We start from the raw sequence: 19,407 nt of genomic DNA, 5'->3' as shown, positions 1-19,407 counted from the left end.
ATGAAAAGTGCCGCTCCAGTGAACACACAAATTATAAGAAAGTGGCACAGCCTCACTGCTGATATGGAGAAAGTTGTAATGGTCTGAACAAAAAGATCAAACCAGCCAGCGCATTTTCTTAAGCCAAATCTTGATCCAGGGCAAGGTCCTAACTCTCTTCAGTCCTATGAAGTGACAGAGGTGAGGAGGCCACCGAAGAAAAGTCTGTAGGTAGCCGAGATTGGTTCATGAGGTTTAAGGAGGTTTGAGCTGTGTCCACAGTATCGGCGTGCAAGGTGAGGTGGCAGGTGGTGACACAGAAGGTGCAGCAAGTTATCCAGAAGACCAGCTAAGATCATCAATGAAGGTGCCTCCACTAAATAACAGATTTTCAGTGAAGTTAAGACAGTCTTATATTGGACGAAGATGCCATCTAGGAGTTTTACAGCTAAAGAGGACAAGTCAGTGTCTTGCTTCAGAGCTTCAAAGGACAGGCTGCCCCTCCCGTTAGGGGCTTAATGTAGCTGGGGACTTTAAGCTGAAGCTCATTTCCATTGTGACTATCCTAGGGCCCCTCAAGAATTATGCTAAAGCTATTCTGCCTGTGCTCCATCAGTGTCCCAACAAAGGTTGGATGATAGCACATCTGTTTACAACGTGGTTTACTGACTATTATACACTCACTGTTGGGGCCTCCTTCTCGGGGAAAGATATTCCTTTCAAAATATTACTGCTCATTGACAATGTATCTGGTCACCCAAGAGCTCTGATGGAGACGTAGAATGACATTAATGTCGTTAGCATGTCTGCTAACACAACATCCGTTCCGCAGCCCCGTGGGTCAAGGAGTAATTTGGACTTTCAGGTCTTATTATTTAGGAAACCACATTTCATAAGGCTATAGTTGCCATAGACAGTGATTCCTCTGATGGATCTGGGCAAAGTAATTGAGAACTTCCTGGAAAGGATTGACCATTCCAGATGTCATTAAGAACATTTGTGATTTATAGAAAGAGGTAAAATATCATCCTCTATAAACTTTCTCCTAGATAATTACAGAAGATAGTCACTGTAAAATGTTATTTTTGTGAGAATAATGAGGCACGCTACAAAAGAGGAATTTTAGTTAATGATGATTAAAAATGATAAATACAATAAATTATTACCTAAAGGATTTAGGTATATACAGCAGTGTGACATAGGTCTGCTTGTTTAAAAGATCTCTAATGAATTGAGTAAATTATCTAATGAATTGAGTAAAATCTAATGAATTGAGTAAATTTTGCACCTAGCTGAGTATCATTGCTTAACAGACACTTAACAGCAAGACCACTGCTGCCCCTTCCCATGTTTTTCAGTATCAATTGAAGCTGAATTTCAGCGCATTTTTTAAAATAAATAAACCTGATCCAAATCATAATAGAGAAAACAGATGATTACGTTATAGGTGCATCAAGGAAATGAGAAAGTTACTCCTCACAAAAAGTGAACTAAGGGATACACAAGTGTAATTTCAAATCTAGACTATCCCAATGGCTTTGGTTTAATACAATTCCTAACTTATTTGATTCCCAGACATTTTAATAATAAAAATGGTTTTGAGTTTATTGAGGTATAAGAGCATAAATAAATGGCACATATTTAAAAGGTAAGGTTTAAAAAGTTGTGCCGCACGCATGCACTCATAAAACCTTCACTACAATCAACAGAATGAAAATATACATCACCCCAAAGTTCTCTCATCTGCTTTCCAATCCCTTTCTGTTGCCACCCACTCTTCCCATTTCCTAGGCAGCTGCTGATTTGCTTTCTGATTTTGTACCTCAGTTTGCAATCCCTAGAGTATTATCTAATAGAAGCATGCAGCCTACACTCTATTTTTGAGGGGAAGGGTGCCTGGTTACTCTCACTGAGCAGGATAATCTTGAGATTCATCTATGCTGTAGCATGTACCAGGAGTGTGTTCCTTTTTACTGCTAAGTAACATTGCATTGTATAAATAAGACATTGTGTGTCCAGCCACCTGTTGGAATTTGAGTTGTTTCCAGTTTGGGGCTATTCATATATAAAGCTGCTATGAACATTTGTGAACCAGTCTGCATGAACACATGCTTTCATTTCCTAGGAGCGGACTGGCTGGATCGTATGGTAGGTGTAGATTTAACTTCTTAGTAACTGTCAGACTGTCTTCCAAAGTGGTTGTGCCATTTTGTATTCCCACCAGCAGTGTATAACAATTCTAGTGTATAACAATTCCTCCTTGCCAGCACTTAGTTATAATTAGCCATTCTCGTGTATGCGTAGTGGTATTTCATGGTGTTTTTCATCTGCATGTTCTTTAAGGTTGAATATTTTTTCATGCACTTATTTGATATTCACATACTTCTCTAGTGAAGTGTCTTTTCAAATCTGGGCACATTTTCTTTCATTGAATTGTTTGATTTCTTAAATATTCAGTTTTCATTTGCTAAAAAAAATATATTCTGGATTTAAGTCCTTTATTCGATATGATTTGCAAATATTTTCTCCCTGCCTGTGCCCTGTATTTTTCTTTGAGCTTCTTTTGAAAAGAGAAAGCTTTACATGTTGAGGAACTCTCAGATTTAATTGCATTTCTTCTTTACATGAGGTCTCTACCAGAATCATGATATGTAAGGCACTGTTGTAGGAGATAAGGATATAACAATAATACTTTTATCTTTAGGAGTTTACAGTTGAGTCTGGGCTGAGAGAGGGACGAAGAGTTAATAGAGAATACCATAAAACGTGATAAATGCAATAAGAAAGAAATGCTTAAAGTCCATAGAAGCTGGTTGTGTAAGTGTAAAAATAAAAAACTAAAATGTCTAGACATAAACAGTGAAGCATTTTTTTTAACTTTTGTTAATCTTGAAATGAAAAAAAAGTCTAAGTACAACACAAATCCCGCGAGCCATAAAAATTTCTTTTTAACTTAGGCAATGTAGACATACGAAAAGTAAATTTCCTTCATGAGTGGAGTATGCTGTACTTATACATAAATAAAATAGGAAGAAAAGAGAAACATATTCAAAATTTAAAGACAGGCATCTAAAAGTATATGCCAATGTTACGTCTTAAATGGCAAGCACATATGTTTTTCCAGTTATTCCAATAGTAAAGACCAAAAGCCAGAGGATGTGGAATAAATAAGGGAGGCTGGGCTGATTCCAATAGGTAGAAATGCAAAATAGAATTTGCATCGGGAAGAACAGAATTACCACACGTCTGAGCTCAAGACAAAACAAAAGAAAACACAATTCCTTGTTGCAGGAACTGAATAGGGAACTTCAATCAACAAAATGAGCAGAAATGGAAATGAGAGGGTTCTCCAGGGAAAGTCATAAGAGTTGAGCACAGAGGCTTGGGAATGAAATCCTCACAGTGGGAAAGCAGACTGGGCTGTAATACTTCTCAGAGGCAAACACCTTTACCAGATTCTTGTGCGTCTTCTCAAGATGTGTTTATGCCTGTATAAGAATATGTGTATGTATCATTCTAACCCCTTTATTAAAACACCATGATTACTTTACTCCCTATTCTTCACTTTGCTATTGCTTCATAAACTTACTTGGATGGCCTTCGACACCAGTACCAACAGAGCTCGTTTATCCTTTTAATGGTGCCCGTATTCCACTGACTGGATATTGAGGTCATTCCAGATCCTTTGTTGGTGTGGATTTGTTTCTATTTACCTTGCTCAGGGGTTAGTTGGATTCTTTAATCTGAAGACTTATAAGAACTCTTAACCATCATCTGTTTTCATACATTGCCTCTCACACGTTTTCCCCAGTCTTTCTGAAGATATTCTTTTAGCTTCTTATTCTAAAGTTTATGTCTTACATTAACGTTTATGTTTTTCACCCTTTTCTGTGTGTACTGACATTCTCAGATATATACTTTCAATGACATATTTTACCTTCATCTTCTATTCTATTATTCAATTGGTTAACTGATTTTAATTTTAAATACACTATTCTTTTAAACTTTTGAACTCCTATTTGATTCTTCTGCAAATCCACATTTTTAACACCATATCCTGTTCTTGACATAATTTCCATTTCTTTATTTAAAAAGGACATGATAATCAAAACTAATTTTGGATTTTTTAAATCTCTAAATTATGCTTTCCCCTGTTATGGTCTATTTTCTCAATAATTTACAATATTGGACTCAAATCTCTTCTTTAATGAGAGTGGTTTCACTGAAAGTCTCCTGCATTCTGGATGGTGGGAATTTCCCTACAGAGCTAAGCTCTAACACCTGGCCCTGTTGGAAAATAGTGATATCTCTTGGTCCCCTTTATGTTTCACTTTTATTCTAATTTCTCCCATTGGGTTAGCTGTACCACATAGGTAGCACAATTTAAAAAACAGAATCCTACAGGAAGCAGTAGACTTGTGCCCCATTGGGTGACATCTTTGTGGGTTTTTTTTGTTCTTTTTTTCCTTAAAGACCTAGATATGTGTCAGGGGCATGAGGGTACTTGATTTTCATTGTATAACAGTTGACTATTTTAACATATCTCTAAATTATTTCATCAAAAGCATATGGGTAAATATATGTAATCTAAGCTTTAGAGAACTTTACATGAAAATTAAGTCAGAAAAAAATTTAAGATTAAAGCAACACATTGTGGCTTAGTCCAAGATAAGGGTGCTGTTTGAATACTAAATCTGGAGGAGAAATGAGACTGTATGTGTTTTCAAATTTTAATTCATTATAAACTGGCTCTTACTCCTATTTTATGAAGTAGAGAATGTACCTGGGTCCCCTAATGCATTGCTATCATGCTATGCAGGTGAGTTTTCCTATGGTGTGGATATATGAATATAGAACTATAAATGAATCCAATTTCCTGAAAGTCTTCATTTCCATGATGGAAAATAGTAAGGGAAAAATCTATTAACTCTTGCTTTCAGTTTTTAAAATGCCAAGAAGAATTCATTATGATTTTTAAAAAAGTGAGATGGAAGAGATTTGAAATAAAATCTTGGTATAATAATATTAAAAGTTTAGCAAATAAAAAGCTATGAATGCTAATGCTTACCTACATTTATTATATATGTGCATGTGTTGGGATATTGAACACTTTTTATTATTTATTCTATATGTAAGGTTTTTTCAGATTCTTATTTACTATTATTCAAATCCTAGATAAATGCAGAGGTGGCAAAAAATGCCACAGGTCATTGAAGGGAAAATGTAGGGAGTGTGAAATGTAGTTGTCATCATAAATAGAGAATAGCAGTGAGGTTATTAGGGTTATGAAATATTTATAGTAACATAAATTATACTAATTATTAACAATTCACATGTCGAGGTTAGAGAGGGCAAGGAGCGATGGTAACACAGATATTAGAGTCATTCTTAAAGAAACATTCGTCACTTATATTTTTGGCAAGAATTCCCCAAGTGAATAGATCTACATTTTATGTATCTGACTATAAAAACGACTAGGTTTACTGATGGGCAATACAACTTTCCCCAATGGCTGATGCTCCTTTCTATTTGAATAATTCCTCGTTAATGAAGTTTTCCTCCACTGCACCCCTATGAAGTTGTTAAACTGCATTTCCTAAGTAATATTCTACCGGCCTCAGAAGCACCTGGGATGGAATGGGAGCCACAGAGGGAATATCAGTGATACCCAGCTCGAGGCCATCAGGAACTCTGGGCTACAGCCCTATTCTCTGCACCACAAACAAGTGCCTCAGACGTAACCACGGCTTGGGATGGACGTGGTGAGACACGTGACACGTACATCTCTCCAAACTCTGTCTCCATCTAAATCATCGGCATGGCTCAGAGCACTGTAGATACACTGGGCTCTCCAGAGCTGTTTTCATTAGTATTTCAGTCACACAGAACTCTGCAGGCTGGTCTGGGCTAGTGCCAGCATCAATAATACAATTTATACAAGAACATAAATTCTATATTCTAAAGAACACGTTTAAAATGTTAACACATCAATGATAATGGTGGCATACATGGAGAATTTTACATTTGTTATTTAATCTTCAAAAATATGAGGGCACTGAGGTTTAGATAAGAGAAGTAACTTAATTTTTATAAGCTGGGATTATTTAAAATTTTTACTATTGAAATTAACCGGTGATTGGCTTACCTTTTACAAATAGATAATGCAGATATTGATACACATATAGATACGTAGATAACGTGTATATATATATATATATATATATATATATATATATATATGTATATGTAGAGATCTACATACACACACACACACACACACACACACACACACACTTGAGAATTAGGGCATGCTAGCAGGTGGGAGTGGCAGAGGGAAAGAGAGAGAGAATCTGAATGAGGCTCCGTGCTCAGCATGGGGCCCCACGAGGGGCTCTATCCCACAACCCAGGAATCATGACTCCAGCGAAAATCAAGTCCGGCGCTCAATCGATTGAGTCACCCAGGTGCTTCTACATGTTTAGATTTTGATCAAAGGTTGCACATTGACTTTGTATCAAGAGTGAGAAAGTCACGGCTGTCCTCTGTTGCTCTAACATCACAAAAACCCGATGCACCACTGACTTGCATGAGTCCAGAACTGAGCCTACACCGACTCTTCTCATTCAAATGAATGTTTTTATAATGTTTATGAAGACGATGAAAACGTTAAGTTCAGCTTAATAAAACTATAACTGGAATCAGTTATTATTTTCTACAATTATTTTATCCGATAATCAATTATCAGTCTAATAAATCCACTAAATTCTCGGCTGGATTAATCAGACATTATTTTCATTCTATGCATTAATTTAGACTCATGTAAAGTACATCAGCCAATTTTGAAAATTTCTTCTAACTTTTAGATCAAACATAGGTCTCCCAAATAAGATACAAACTATTTTATGATAAATAGCTCCCTTAATTCTTCAACATTATATTCAAATAAATATATGTATTTTGTCAAATATAGCTTTGACTTAGTTTACTTAGATAAAATATTATTTTTATAGGGTTTTTTTTGGTAATCTTTGTTTATTTTTGAGAGAGAGACAGAGTGCGAGTGAGGAAGAGGCAGAGAGAGAGGGAGACGCAGAATCCGAAGCAGGCTCTGGGCTCCGAGCTCCGAGCTGTCAGCACAGAGCCCGACGCGGGGCTCGAACCCACAAATGGTGAGATCATGACCTGAGCCGAAGTCGGACGCTTAATCAACTGAGCCACCCAGGGGCCCTGCAGAAAATAATTCTTTAAAACTGTTTTTAATATGATTAGAGAAACAGATATATTACATAATGTGAAAAAATCAATAAATTATGTGTTTTCCTAGAGAGCAAACAACAGTGCCAATTATTTCCACATAAAAATTAAATGCAATCAAAACTATTTTCTATCAAAGATAACCTGGAAGTAATATGTGATTTGTCTCTCCAAGTATGTTTCCATCTTACCTGCTGGTTTACGGGAAAGTTTCTGTTGATTTTTTTAATCTGCAATGATAAATAAATAAAAGTGAGCAATCAACAAAGTTACACAAGAGCCCCCGAATTTTATGAGAATCTATTCTTCCTGAGTTAATATATACTGATATTCCCAACTGGCATACTAAAATCCCATTGCGTATCAAACATCAACTAAAATTTTCTAAAAATGTTGGCTATCAAAAGTCTTCCAAATTTGATGTGTACACATGGTCCAAACAGATTTTCTTCTAATGATTTTCTCACTTATGAGAAACAGGAAGCCTGTGTGTCCATGCACAGTCTATCGAGAACATAGAATAACTTTTTGTAATTTAATTTTTCACTTCACTTCTTTATACGTTTACTTGAAGAGAATTTCATGAGTGACATTTCGTAACATTTTAAAATAAATCTTCGGAGAAAGAATTTCGTCTGTATTAAGTCATGTTAACGAACTGTAAACTCCAATTGGAAAGGAGTATCGGCTTTTAGACAAATGAACTCATAACACACAAAGTCTTTGGTTCAACAGAAACTTTGCTAATTAAAACCAGTTTTTATTTTGCATCGGTTGGAGAGAGAAACTTAACGAATGCTAACTCTGTGTGGTATAATCTCATATCACACTAAACACAGGCTTTTCATTTAGAAATTATTTTCCTGATTTAGTTTATTTTTCCTTGTTGTTAGTTTTCAGTTCCCTTCGTCCTACTGATAAATGTGAACTAACAGGAAATGCAATGGATAGGATGCACAAAGTTGGAAAATCATCAAAAGGCTCATGTACAAAACTTACTGGCAACATGTGTGTCATTTGAAATACACAAGAAAAGAAAGTTTTGGAAGATTTATGTGATTTCAGTAGGGACACACACACACACACACAAAAACATATCTTTCTTACATTACTATAGTCATTTCAGAATACTTCTTGTTTTGGTGAGGAATCAGCTAAAGAAAGTCTCTAAAACTACCAGTGTCTTCAGCTAAAATCAGGATGGGTTTGGAGACACAGAACAGTTTCCTAAGAATCTTTTATTAATCAATAAAAAAAATCCATACTGAAAAGTTGGCAGAACTATGCTTTTTGCTAGTTCTTATGGATTGTTATAAAAAACTGTAAAATTCCACCAATATTTTGTATGGACCTTTGTCTTCTGGCACAAACGGTCTAGCTTTGTCACTTTTAACGTTTTCATCCGACAGAAGAGTCCGAAAAATCTAAGTAAATGTAGCCATGCTCAGGCCGCAGTGATGTACGTATACAAATGAGCACACGTATGTGTAGGTTCGATAAATGCAGTGAGAAGGGGGGAGACTAATCATTCGTTGTTTTCCAAAATCCTTTCAGTAATCTACCAATGTGAGTCCCGGTGCTGTAAGAGCTGGGACGCGAAAATGAAACACATTGCGTTCAGAGACAATAGTTTAATGATGCTCGTTTACAGAGTGTTCTGGAGCTGCAAGGTAGATGCATGATAACACGATCAAGCTGTGCGGTCATGAGACCTCCGTCTGAATCCGGCCGTAACTGTTACTGAATTTCAGCAGGCAAGTTATTAACTACCCTGTGTCTAATTTCCATCCTATGTAAAAAGTCTATCACCATATGAGCCACACCTATTTGTTGGAAAAGTAAATGAAAACACAAAGGTCGTGAAGTTAGAGCTCAATATGTGACAGTTATTAATATAATAAATAATCACATATAAAATGAATATCCAAGAAGTCTGGATTTCCTTTGAAGACAACGAGGGTGTTTTAAAGAAGCTGAGCAGAGATGCCTTGTTTTCTCCTATATTTTGCGAATCCCTTTCTGTTTTCTTGTCAGCTCTAGATTAATGTCTATACACTCAAGTGAGTGGCAAATATGCGTGAACCAGGCTGGGGTCCAGAGCAGAGGTTGCCGGCTGAGCACCTCCAGAACCTCAATCACTTGCAGGCATGTCCCAAGTTAGAAGGATAAGGAATCAGCTGAAGTTTCCTCAGATGTGAAAATCTTTCTCAGTTGGAAACAGTATGATGACTTTTACCTAGGAATGTTCTATGAAACCTGAATTATAAATGAAGATTCAGTGTAGAAAATGCAAGAAGTATTTTCTTTTAAATGACTCATTTTGTCATCATAGGGAATCATATCAATAAAGCCGCTTATAAGATAAACATGTTGGAAACATTAATGACGATTTAAATTTATTTTTAAAAATAAAGCTTTATGTCAAACAATTGAAATAATGCTTAACTTAGTAAACGTAATAAAATATCAGGCGATAATATATTCTTTTTTAAAAGTTTATTTGTTTTGAGAGAGAGAGAGAGCATGAGAGAGGAAGGGGCAGAGAGAGAGAGAAGAGAATCCCAAGCAGGCTCCGTGTTGTCAGCACAGAGCCCAAAGGGGGTATCCGACCCACGAACTGTGAGCTCATGACCTGAACCAAAACCAAAAGTCGATTAACTAACCATCTGAGTCACCCAAGTGCCACTAAATAATATATTCTTAATGAAATGCATTCATTGAGCAAAGTTTTAAAAATTGTCTATTTTTGGGGCACCTGAGTGGCTCAGTCAGTTGAGTGCCCGACTTTGGCTCAGGTCATGATCTTGAAATTTGTGGGTTTGAGCCCCAAGTCGGGCTCTGTGCTGACAGCTCAGAGCCTGGAGCCTGCTTTGGATTCTGTGTCTCACTCTCTCTCTGCTCCTCCCTTGCTCGTGCTCTGTCTCTCTCTCTCTCTCTCTCTCTCTCTCTCTCAAAAATAAATGAACATTAAATTTTTTTTTAAATTTTCTATTTTGGCAACAATATTAATTCTAAATAATGCAAATCCTAAATTCTTTGCATTATTTTTAAGATCACTCTTCAAACAAGGAAAATTGAAATCTGTCAAAAAGATTTGTAATGTCAAACTTCTTAGAAACTAATGTTAATTATGTGTTATCAGAACCAGTCATTTGTGTTACGAAAAGCCAAAAAAATTAATATGATGTTGCACAAAACAGAGTCAGAGTCTGAACATGAAGGCTCAAAAAGATGAAAGGATATAACTGCAGTCACATCAAACTAGCTGCTTATGGAGCAGGATTACTGAAGTTATTAATCCTTAGGCTGTAAAGGAATAAGAGTGTGGGTTTAACTAGGACTGCCTAACATGTCATTCTAGAAGAGCATCAAGTGACACAGACAACTACCAAGTAAAGGGCATTCAGGTGAAGGAAATCCATGTTAAGTCTTTTAGTCCAGAAGAGAAAGATAAGCCTGTAAAAACTGACTGTTTAACATCATGTTGACTTAAATTAAGACTGTGGAATACAATTAATGCCCACTTGGAAGTATAAGAGGATACAATCTGCATTGTGTATTTTTTGAGGAACCCCTCATATCTTAATTAAAAAAAGTAGGAACTATACTTGAATCAACACTCATAAGGTAAAGAAATGATAGAGATAAAGGAAGGAAGGAGGGAAGGAAGGAGGGAAGGAAGGAAGGAAGGAAGGAAGGAAGGAAGGAAGGAAGGAAAGAAGGAAGGAGGGAAGGAAAGAAGGAGGGAGGGAAGGAAGGAGGGAGGGAAGGAAGGAAGGAAGGAGGGAAGGAAGGAGGGAAGGAAGGAGGGAAGGAAGGAAGGAGGGAAGGAAGGAAGGAGGGAGGGAAGGAAGGAAGGAAGGAGGGAAGGAAGGAAGGAGGGAGGGAAGGAAGGAAGGAGGGAGGGAAGGAAGGAAGGAGGGAGGGAAGGAAGGAGGGAGGGAAGGAAGGAGGGAGGGAAGGAAGGAAGGAAGGAGGGAAGGAAGGAAGGAGGGAAGGAAGGAAGGAGGGAGGGAAGGAAGGAGGGAGGGAAGGAAGGAAGGAGGGAAGGAAGGAAGGAGGGAAGGAAGGAAGGAGGGAGGGAAGGAAGGAAGGAAGGAAGGAGGGAAGGAAGGAAGGAGGGAGGGAAGGAAGGAGGGAGGGAGGGAAGGAAGGAAGGAGGGAGGGAAGGGAGGGAGGGAGGGAGGGAGGGAGGAAGAATAGATAAATATGCCAGGTAGAAGATTCTATCTTGAAGGAACTATGTTGCTATGTTGCTACCTTAAGGAAAGACATTTATTTCAAAGACAGCAAAGTGGTTTTTTTTTTTATAAATAATTTTTAATCATATACCTCTTTACAAATCTGGTGAAACTTATGTGACCTCTTTCAGAGGATTTATAGATACTTTGAAACTTGATAGAGACTTCTAGACAAGAAGAAAAATTAACGCAATGGCTCAAGAAACACGGTTGACTTGGCCTTCTACCATCAGGTAGTAAAACATGATTGTCCTACAGAGAGGATGACCACAGCACAATGAGCTGGAACTGACAGTGATGTGTCCAAAGCAGGGGTCTTTGTGTCTCCAAGAACCATATCCACTACCAAAACTTTTCTGAATCCCCTAGTGGAACTGACCGGTGACTTTCTCTTCAGCGTTCCCCGGGGGTCTAGTTTCTACGCTGTCGTTGTTGCATGTGCCTACTGAACTCTCCATCATGGAACCTGTAATTGCGGAGTCTTTATCTCCCTCAGCCTGGTGGCTTGTCCATACTACCTAACAAGCATTGCCAACCACAGTTAGCTATCGAGGGGGGCACATTTCACCTCGCTCCTACCTTCTCAAACTTGTTGATAATCCAAGATCTGAATCAAAGTGATGCCAAGGGTTTCCTTCTGTTGCTGCCGCTACTCTGCAGCTCATCCCTAGGGCTCCGTGTGAGGCTTCCTCTTCAGATTTGAAAATCGGTAATTGGTTCAGCTATCCTAATTCTTCCTTAACTAGGATCTGATTTAATCTTCTTTGTTAGAATTACCTTGTAATTCCAGTTATTACAGAACCATGGAATTTATTGAAGGAACCCCATTTTTCCACTTTGTTGATGATTTCCATATAAGTAAAATTAACAGAAAGACAAAAATAAAGGAAATCACTACATTAATATATATTTTGGACTGATGAGAGCCGTTGGAATTAGGAACCGACATTCTCTCTCTCTCTCTGCCAAAATATAACGTGCTGTTTTAATTTTATCAGAAGTTCTGAAAATTTAAGTCTTATGACAAATCCCAATATGTAACATTTCATTTCCTTTTAATTTCAAAGACAGGACTACACACAAAAACCTATTTGTAAACCTGTTATGGTTTATGGAAACCCATCTAAGGGATGGTTATGTTGGTTATGTTAAGAAGAAAAATAATTTAATTTTATAAATAGCTATGCAAAACCATTTTTTAATGTAATTCCAATCTTTATAAAAGCAATGGTACAGGAAATGGAAGAAGTAAAATAAGAAAATAATGATCTTGGGGTGCCTACATGGCTCAGTCAGTTAAGCCTCCAACTCTTGATTCCAGCTTGGGTCATGATCACATGGTTTGTGAGTTTGAGCCCTGCATAGCGCTCTGAGCTGACAGTGTGGAGCCTGCTTGGGATTCTCTCCCTTTCTCCCTCTCTCTCTCTGTCCCTTCCTTGCTCACATTCTCTCTCTCTCTCTCTCTCTCTCTCTCTCTCTCTCTCTCTCTCTCAAAATAAATAAATAAGCTTAAAACATAATGATATCTTTACATATATAGAATTAGCATTTACTTCAAATTAAGAAATATCATGATTAAAAATTAAACATATGAAATCTGTTTAACAAAAAAATATAAAGGATTGCCCTTACATTATTACTTAACAGTGACATTAAAAACTATCACCCAGATAATATGGTGAAAAACGGAATGTAAAAGTATAACTATTTAAAAGGGCAGGATACATATATCAGTAGAGGAAGATAATATACTATATGATAAATGCTCAAGACAATTAGATTAAAAATAACTAAGATTTTACGGTGTTTGACTACCAAATATATATATCCAAATCAAGACTTCCTCAGTTTGAAAAAAAAAAAAGATACAGAAATGGAACAAAGTACGTTTTGATCACCCTAAGAAGAAAAAAATCATAAAAATTAACCTAATGTGAAATAGAGATTCATTCCTAAATGTCAAATGTTTTCCAAATTAAAAGTTTTGTGTGATATTATTTAAGTGCAACTACATTTAGGCCTATCAAGGATAAATGGTCAAATGCACCCAAGGGTATTTAAGGTTAATCACTAGGGCTTTACAAACGCATTTAGAATTTTGAGTTCATGTAGAATTACAACAATTAAAACAGGGTTTTCCTACTGCAAAACGAAATTAACCAATGACTTTTAACAGGTAAGTAATTGAATAAATAATAACTAAATAAAAATATACCAATAACAACATAATATATAGAATGTAAATAAAAGTAAAAATTAAAATATATTAGTAAAAGTAACTGAATCTAAAATATATTGAGCTGATGATAAAAATTGCATTTTAAATTTCAATAGAGAGCAACGGTGGGGCTCGTGATGAATTCCTTGAAACACTGTCACCCACTAAATGGCAGTGCAGTCCATCTTTAATGCAGAGATACGTAAGAAATAAACCAAAATCATTAGGTTCCTAAATCGGATGAAAGAGCAGGAAGCACAGCCACCTTCCTGTTGGTAGGGACTCGAATGGAGAAAACTGATTAAAAGCGTTTTGTTGGGAGGTATTTGAGGGGCGCCTGGGTGGCTCAGTCGGTTGAGCATCTGACTTCAGCTCAGGTCATGATCTTGTGGTTGGTGAGTTCGAGCCCCCAGTCGGGCTCTGTGCTGACAGCTCGGAGCCCGGAGCCTGCTTCGGATTCTGTCTCCCTCTCTCTCTGCCCCTCCCTTGCTCGCCCTCTGTCTCTCTTTGTCTCTCAAAAATGAATACATATGAAGGTATTTGAGAACACCTGCTGTCACGAGGGTGAGCACAGGTGAGGTCCCAGACAGATGAGCACACAGAGGTGAGCTGGCCCCCTGTAGACACGGGATGGGCTGGAAGAGAGAAGCACAATTTACCCAGACAGAGCATTCTTTCACAGGGTCATATTGGCAGCATTTGTGATCTGTGGGGCTTTGAACACAAAGTTGGTTTTCACGTCAAGGTATTGCTGAATTCTGAATCATGGCAGGACAAATGGTTAAAAAAAACCGTCACGTGAAAATCATGCAAAAGTAGACAACAGTTTCACAAATTTGCTGTGCTGAGAGGTGAGCAAGGAGGATTGAGAGCCAGCTGAGGAGGGCTCCCAGGAATAGACCGTACTCTCAGCTCAAAGACCTGGAGGGCTGTAAGTTGGAAAAGGGAAAAACAAAGAGAAGTAAACAGAATCCTATAAAACTCCAACCCAGTTGGGATCCAGCTGATTGGATTAAGACCTCAGTCTTGGTTTGTGAGACCAAAATCGTTCCTATGCTTTGCTTCTTTTTCTAGATACTCATAGGAAGGTATAATCAGTAATGTTTGAACTGATTAATACGGCAAAAAGTCCACAGGGCCATGAAAGATGTGCCACGTAAGAATACGAAGCCTCTTGTCATCCAAAATACACATACTTTAATGTATATGTAATACATACTACTAATAAAAACACCAGCAACATATGTATTGTTATTGCAATAAGTCTTCTGCACTTTAATAAAAACCTAAAATTAAAAGCAAATGCAAAGACATATTTTAAAATACTAAAATACATTTTTTACGAACTCTAATACCCCAAATGGCAAATGGGGTTTTGTGTTTGATTCTCTAGAAAACAATATGCCCAAGGGATATAAAAGTCAAGTAATGCAGATATACTCTTGAAGAAAGAGGATTTTGAATAGAGTTTTTTAAGGAGAAGAATAATCAAAAACCCAACATGAGGAGAATCTTCATATTTTGGATAAAATGGAATAGAGAAGAAAGTTATTTTCAACATCTTATAATTAATTACTAGCAATTTTATTCACTGCATATCATCTACATATATCTGTAGATGTTAAATATTGTTAGAAAAATGATGCATTCTATTGTAGCAAACATTTTCACCATTTATTCTGTCTTCTTTATTCTATTACTCAAAGATTTTTTTTCCTTGTAGGAATCTCTGGTATTGATGAAGTCTTATGTTTAAAGAAATAAGTATCTTGAATCTCTATTATATGCAAGAATATGTTCCCACAGCATTAAAAGTTTAATTTACATTCAGTAGCTGCTTCATTGAAGACTTTTTATTAGAACTTTGAATTTTGAGACCCTGCTTGAAAAAAACAAAAACTAGAAGGACAAATGTAAAGTCATTGGTTGCTTATATTATAAATATTTCTCAGTTGAATTCCTTATACTAAAAAACTGAAAACTATCATGGTAAATCTACTACTTTAAAATTTACCCAACATCAAAAGTGAACATCTGCTAAAATAAATATTATGAACTGTGCTTTATGGAATAATATTCACTTTGAGTAAATGCTGGGGGAAATGATAAATATGTGTCCTTCTTTTTCTTTGACGACATTCCACTGGATGTTAATGATGGAAACCCCTTAAAGGAAGCTTAATTATTACAGCAGATCTCTCAAGGTGAGATAAGGGTAATACACAGCTGGCTTTAAGAAAGATTTGTTTGGAATTAACTGACTGAAAATAAAATTTGGTGGAATAGGCCTGTCCATTTATTTTAAATGTCACTCCTATTTTTTGAATCCCTTAATTTTATATATTCATTTTTAGCATCATCAAATGTATCTAGAAACTAGAGCAGTAATATTCTCTTGTGACTACCCCTCTCGACCAAAAAAATACAATAGAATATTCAAATATTCTTTAAAAAATTGCTCTCCTTCTACTTTAAATGTCTTAAAGGGATAGTTTTTTTTCTCAATCAAATGTTTGAAGATTAGTGAAGATCTTATATTACAAACTTTTCATCCCAATTCTGCTAACCTGTTATTCTTTTAAACCTCACAAACAAGTCAATTTTGGTGGCTAAAGTGGTGCGTTCTCAGATGTATATTTTCCCATGGAAATCAATTTTGAAGATTTACCCAAGCAAATCATTCTTATGGAAGCAAGAAACAATGCTCCAATTCCCTTAGAGATTTGTGGACAGATGTGTGAGGACTAAGATTTTTATTCTATAGATATAAATTCACGTGACGACTAATGACATTAGTATGTGGGTACATAAGGCAATATGTTTATTCTGCAGCTGCTGATAAAACGCTGCCTTTACCATGTAGAGGGAAGCATCAAAAAAATGATTTTTGCCTCAGGAGCCCACATAACTTCCCACATTTCAGCTCATAATTTTCATGCATTTTTTTCCAGATATGGATTCTAGGTCCTTGCTACCTTGGTTATTCCCCATCCCTACGAATATAACTTTGAGAGTATGCCACGTTGCTTTTAAAAACATATCTATTGGGGTGCCTCGGTGGCTAAGTTGGTTGGGCGTCCGACTTCGGCTCAGGTCATGATCTCACAATTTGTGGGTTCGAGCCCCATGCCGGGCTCTGTGCTAACAGCTCGGAGCCTGGAGCCTGCTTCAGATTCTGTGTCTCCCTCTCTCTCTGTCCCTCCTCTGCTTGTGCTCTCTCTCTCCCAGAAATAAATAAATTAAAAAAAAATTAAAAAACAATTAAAAATCAAAACATATCTATTAACAGTAAATCAATTCTTCAGGATGATTAGGCATTATATGTAAATGAGTTTTCTTAAATTTTATTCTTCCTAGCACAAGAAGTTTTCAATTTTACTATCATCGTCTTTCAGAGTAACATACACATGATATATGCCATATATGTAACACACACATATCCATCTATATCACTGGCCTAATCTGAGTATGAATTAAAAGCCTAAAAGCTGAAAGTATTGAAAAAACATGCAACAAATAATTCTAAGTTTTTTTGGGAGGGGAGCACCTGGGTGGCTCAGTTGGTTGAGCATCTGACTTTGGCTCGGGTCATCGTCTCATGGTTCATGGGTTCGAACCCCGCATCAGGCTGGCAGTGTGAAACCTGCTTGGAATTCTCTCTCTGTCCCTGTCTCTCTGCCCCTTTTCTCTCGCACTTTTTCTCTCTCTCAAAATAAATAAATTGCTTACAAAATTAAGAAAAATAATTCCCAGTTTTCGGGATGAGATGAGTGTTAGAACAGGTGGTGTAAAACACTATAAAAGTTAAAAAAAAAAAAAAAGAGGAAAAACGGATTGTAGGGTAGGTGTACCTGCACAGTATAGGAACTGTGGTTTCAGAAAGTGACGGAAGTCATTGTTTAATATGTCAGTATCAATCATAGGTGAAAACACTAGATTTACCATTGCAAAATTATTAGCCAGGATTCTTAATGAGGAAAATACGCAGTGTTTATACTCAATAATTCAGACTCAATCCTCAGGGATATTTGTAGCCACCTCTGCACCCTAAAAGCAGATGTCCTCAGCTTTTAAGCTACATTTTAGAATGAGGGGTCTTCTAAGATGTATTCAATTGAACAACTGCAAACTCAAAATGATTTCATGCATAATTTCCTAATGACCCTTCATCCGCCTTAGTACCTAAGGGTACTAAACACACTTCATTTACACCTTCTCTGCCATATTGCACTACTTAGGTAAGAATGTCTCCCCCCAGGGAATGCTTAGTATCCTGTAATGAATAGTTAGAGGTAAAGGGTATTTCCTTAGTCTTGCTTCCCTAGAAATATAGCGTGAGGAAGTCAAATATGCTAAGCCTTTATTGAGGGAGAATGTTCAATCCCAAGGAAGGAAGAGTGAAAGGTAAAAAGAAACAAGACGGGACAGCAGAATGCAAACACAAGGTGGTGAGTCGCCTGAGTCACTGAGTTTGCCTTCGCCTTGCTCCATGGCACCTTGCTGGTGTTCAACCAAGTGTGATACACCTGCAGAGCCTTATGCAATTTCTGCATTTCCAAATCGTTCACCTATTGAGGAAGTGCCATCACTTTGTAAGCTAGGTCCATTTTGGCCCTTGTCCCTCATTGGATAGTGTGTGCCCCATGGGAATCAGGTGCTGCAGGTTCCTACTGAGTTACCATTAGTGTAGGGGCAGCTAGTGGGCCCAGAGGGATCAGCTCTTTTCGCATGGGCATGATGAAGGCCATCTTGAACTCCGGCCCTAGGCATTGTGGGTGGCTAAAACGGGGTAGGTGTGTTAAGCTGAGGCTCCCTGGGAAGTTCCTACGGTTCTGAGACTATGAGAACATTAAGAACCGGGAATACTCTGGCCAGGAAGAAAGGCAAAAGAATGAGTCCTATTGGGTGAAGGGGATGGGCTGTGTGGGCAGAGCCTGCTGGATCAAGAATGCTATGTCAGCTGTGTCCCGTAGCACTGCCCCAGTTGAGCACGATCGCATTATTCAGCTAACATCAAAGCAGGTTGTACAGAGGAAAACCGGCTAACATTGTCTAGTATCCGAAATTGAAGAGCTTGAAGTGTTAGTAGGTTTTCAAGAAACAAAGCAGGTTATTTTATTGAAATATCTCCTGACATAACACGCCAAAATAAACTCTAATTGTGCAAAAAGCAAAAATCTGATGTCAAAAATATGTCAGTGGAATGCCCAAATTTGCCCTTGGTGTTATTCCGAATTAAATTACTGACTCTGCGCTTGTTTGATTTCACTCTACGACCCATTTTCAGTCGACACCTGCTTGTCTGACGTTCAGATTTTGGTGCATGGGGAAAAACAACGTGGAAAACAACAACTTGCTAGCACGGAAAAGTACATCTAAGGACTCAGAAATGTCGGCAGCTATAAAAAGGAAGAAAAAGTCTACTTAAGTGACATCCATGCCTGTCAGAGCGACACCCTACAACCTCTCTGATCATCGCCTTTCGTTCGTCATCTGTAAATCTTCTTTGTGCTCAGCTTTATGTTGTCGCGACTTTCAAGTCACCTACAAGCTTCGTCAGGTCTTTTCAATGTGGCAGACACAATACTTTTTCCTTTCGCTTTTCACAACCAACACTTTTAGGGAAAAAATATTCTGTTTTTCAACTTGCACATATGTGTCTGCCATCTAATGTTGCAGATCTTTATGAATTAAACATAGGATTCCCCAAAGAAT

General features: G+C 37.4%; 1 protein-coding gene across 3 annotated transcripts in view; it reads right to left on the bottom strand.

Moving 5' to 3' along the window:
- The window catches only part of SNTG1 (syntrophin gamma 1), an 882,155-nt gene that overhangs the window by 149,291 nt on the left and 713,457 nt on the right, over positions 1 to 19,407 (bottom strand). For all 3 annotated transcript variants that reach the window (XM_060610497.3, XM_060610498.3, XM_060610499.3), the window contains one exon: positions 7,425 to 7,463. In XM_060610497.3, the coding sequence (XP_060466480.1) occupies positions 7,425 to 7,463 (39 nt within the window). The remainder of the gene's footprint in view (positions 1 to 7,424; positions 7,464 to 19,407) is intronic.

Source organism: Panthera onca, chromosome F2, assembly GCF_046562875.1.
Source record: "Panthera onca isolate mPanOnc1 chromosome F2, mPanOnc1 haplotype 2, whole genome shotgun sequence".
Classification (NCBI taxonomy): Eukaryota; Metazoa; Chordata; class Mammalia; order Carnivora; family Felidae; genus Panthera; species Panthera onca.
Note: the sequence above shows the minus strand (reverse complement) of the source record. Positions and strands in the feature narration are given on the sequence as shown.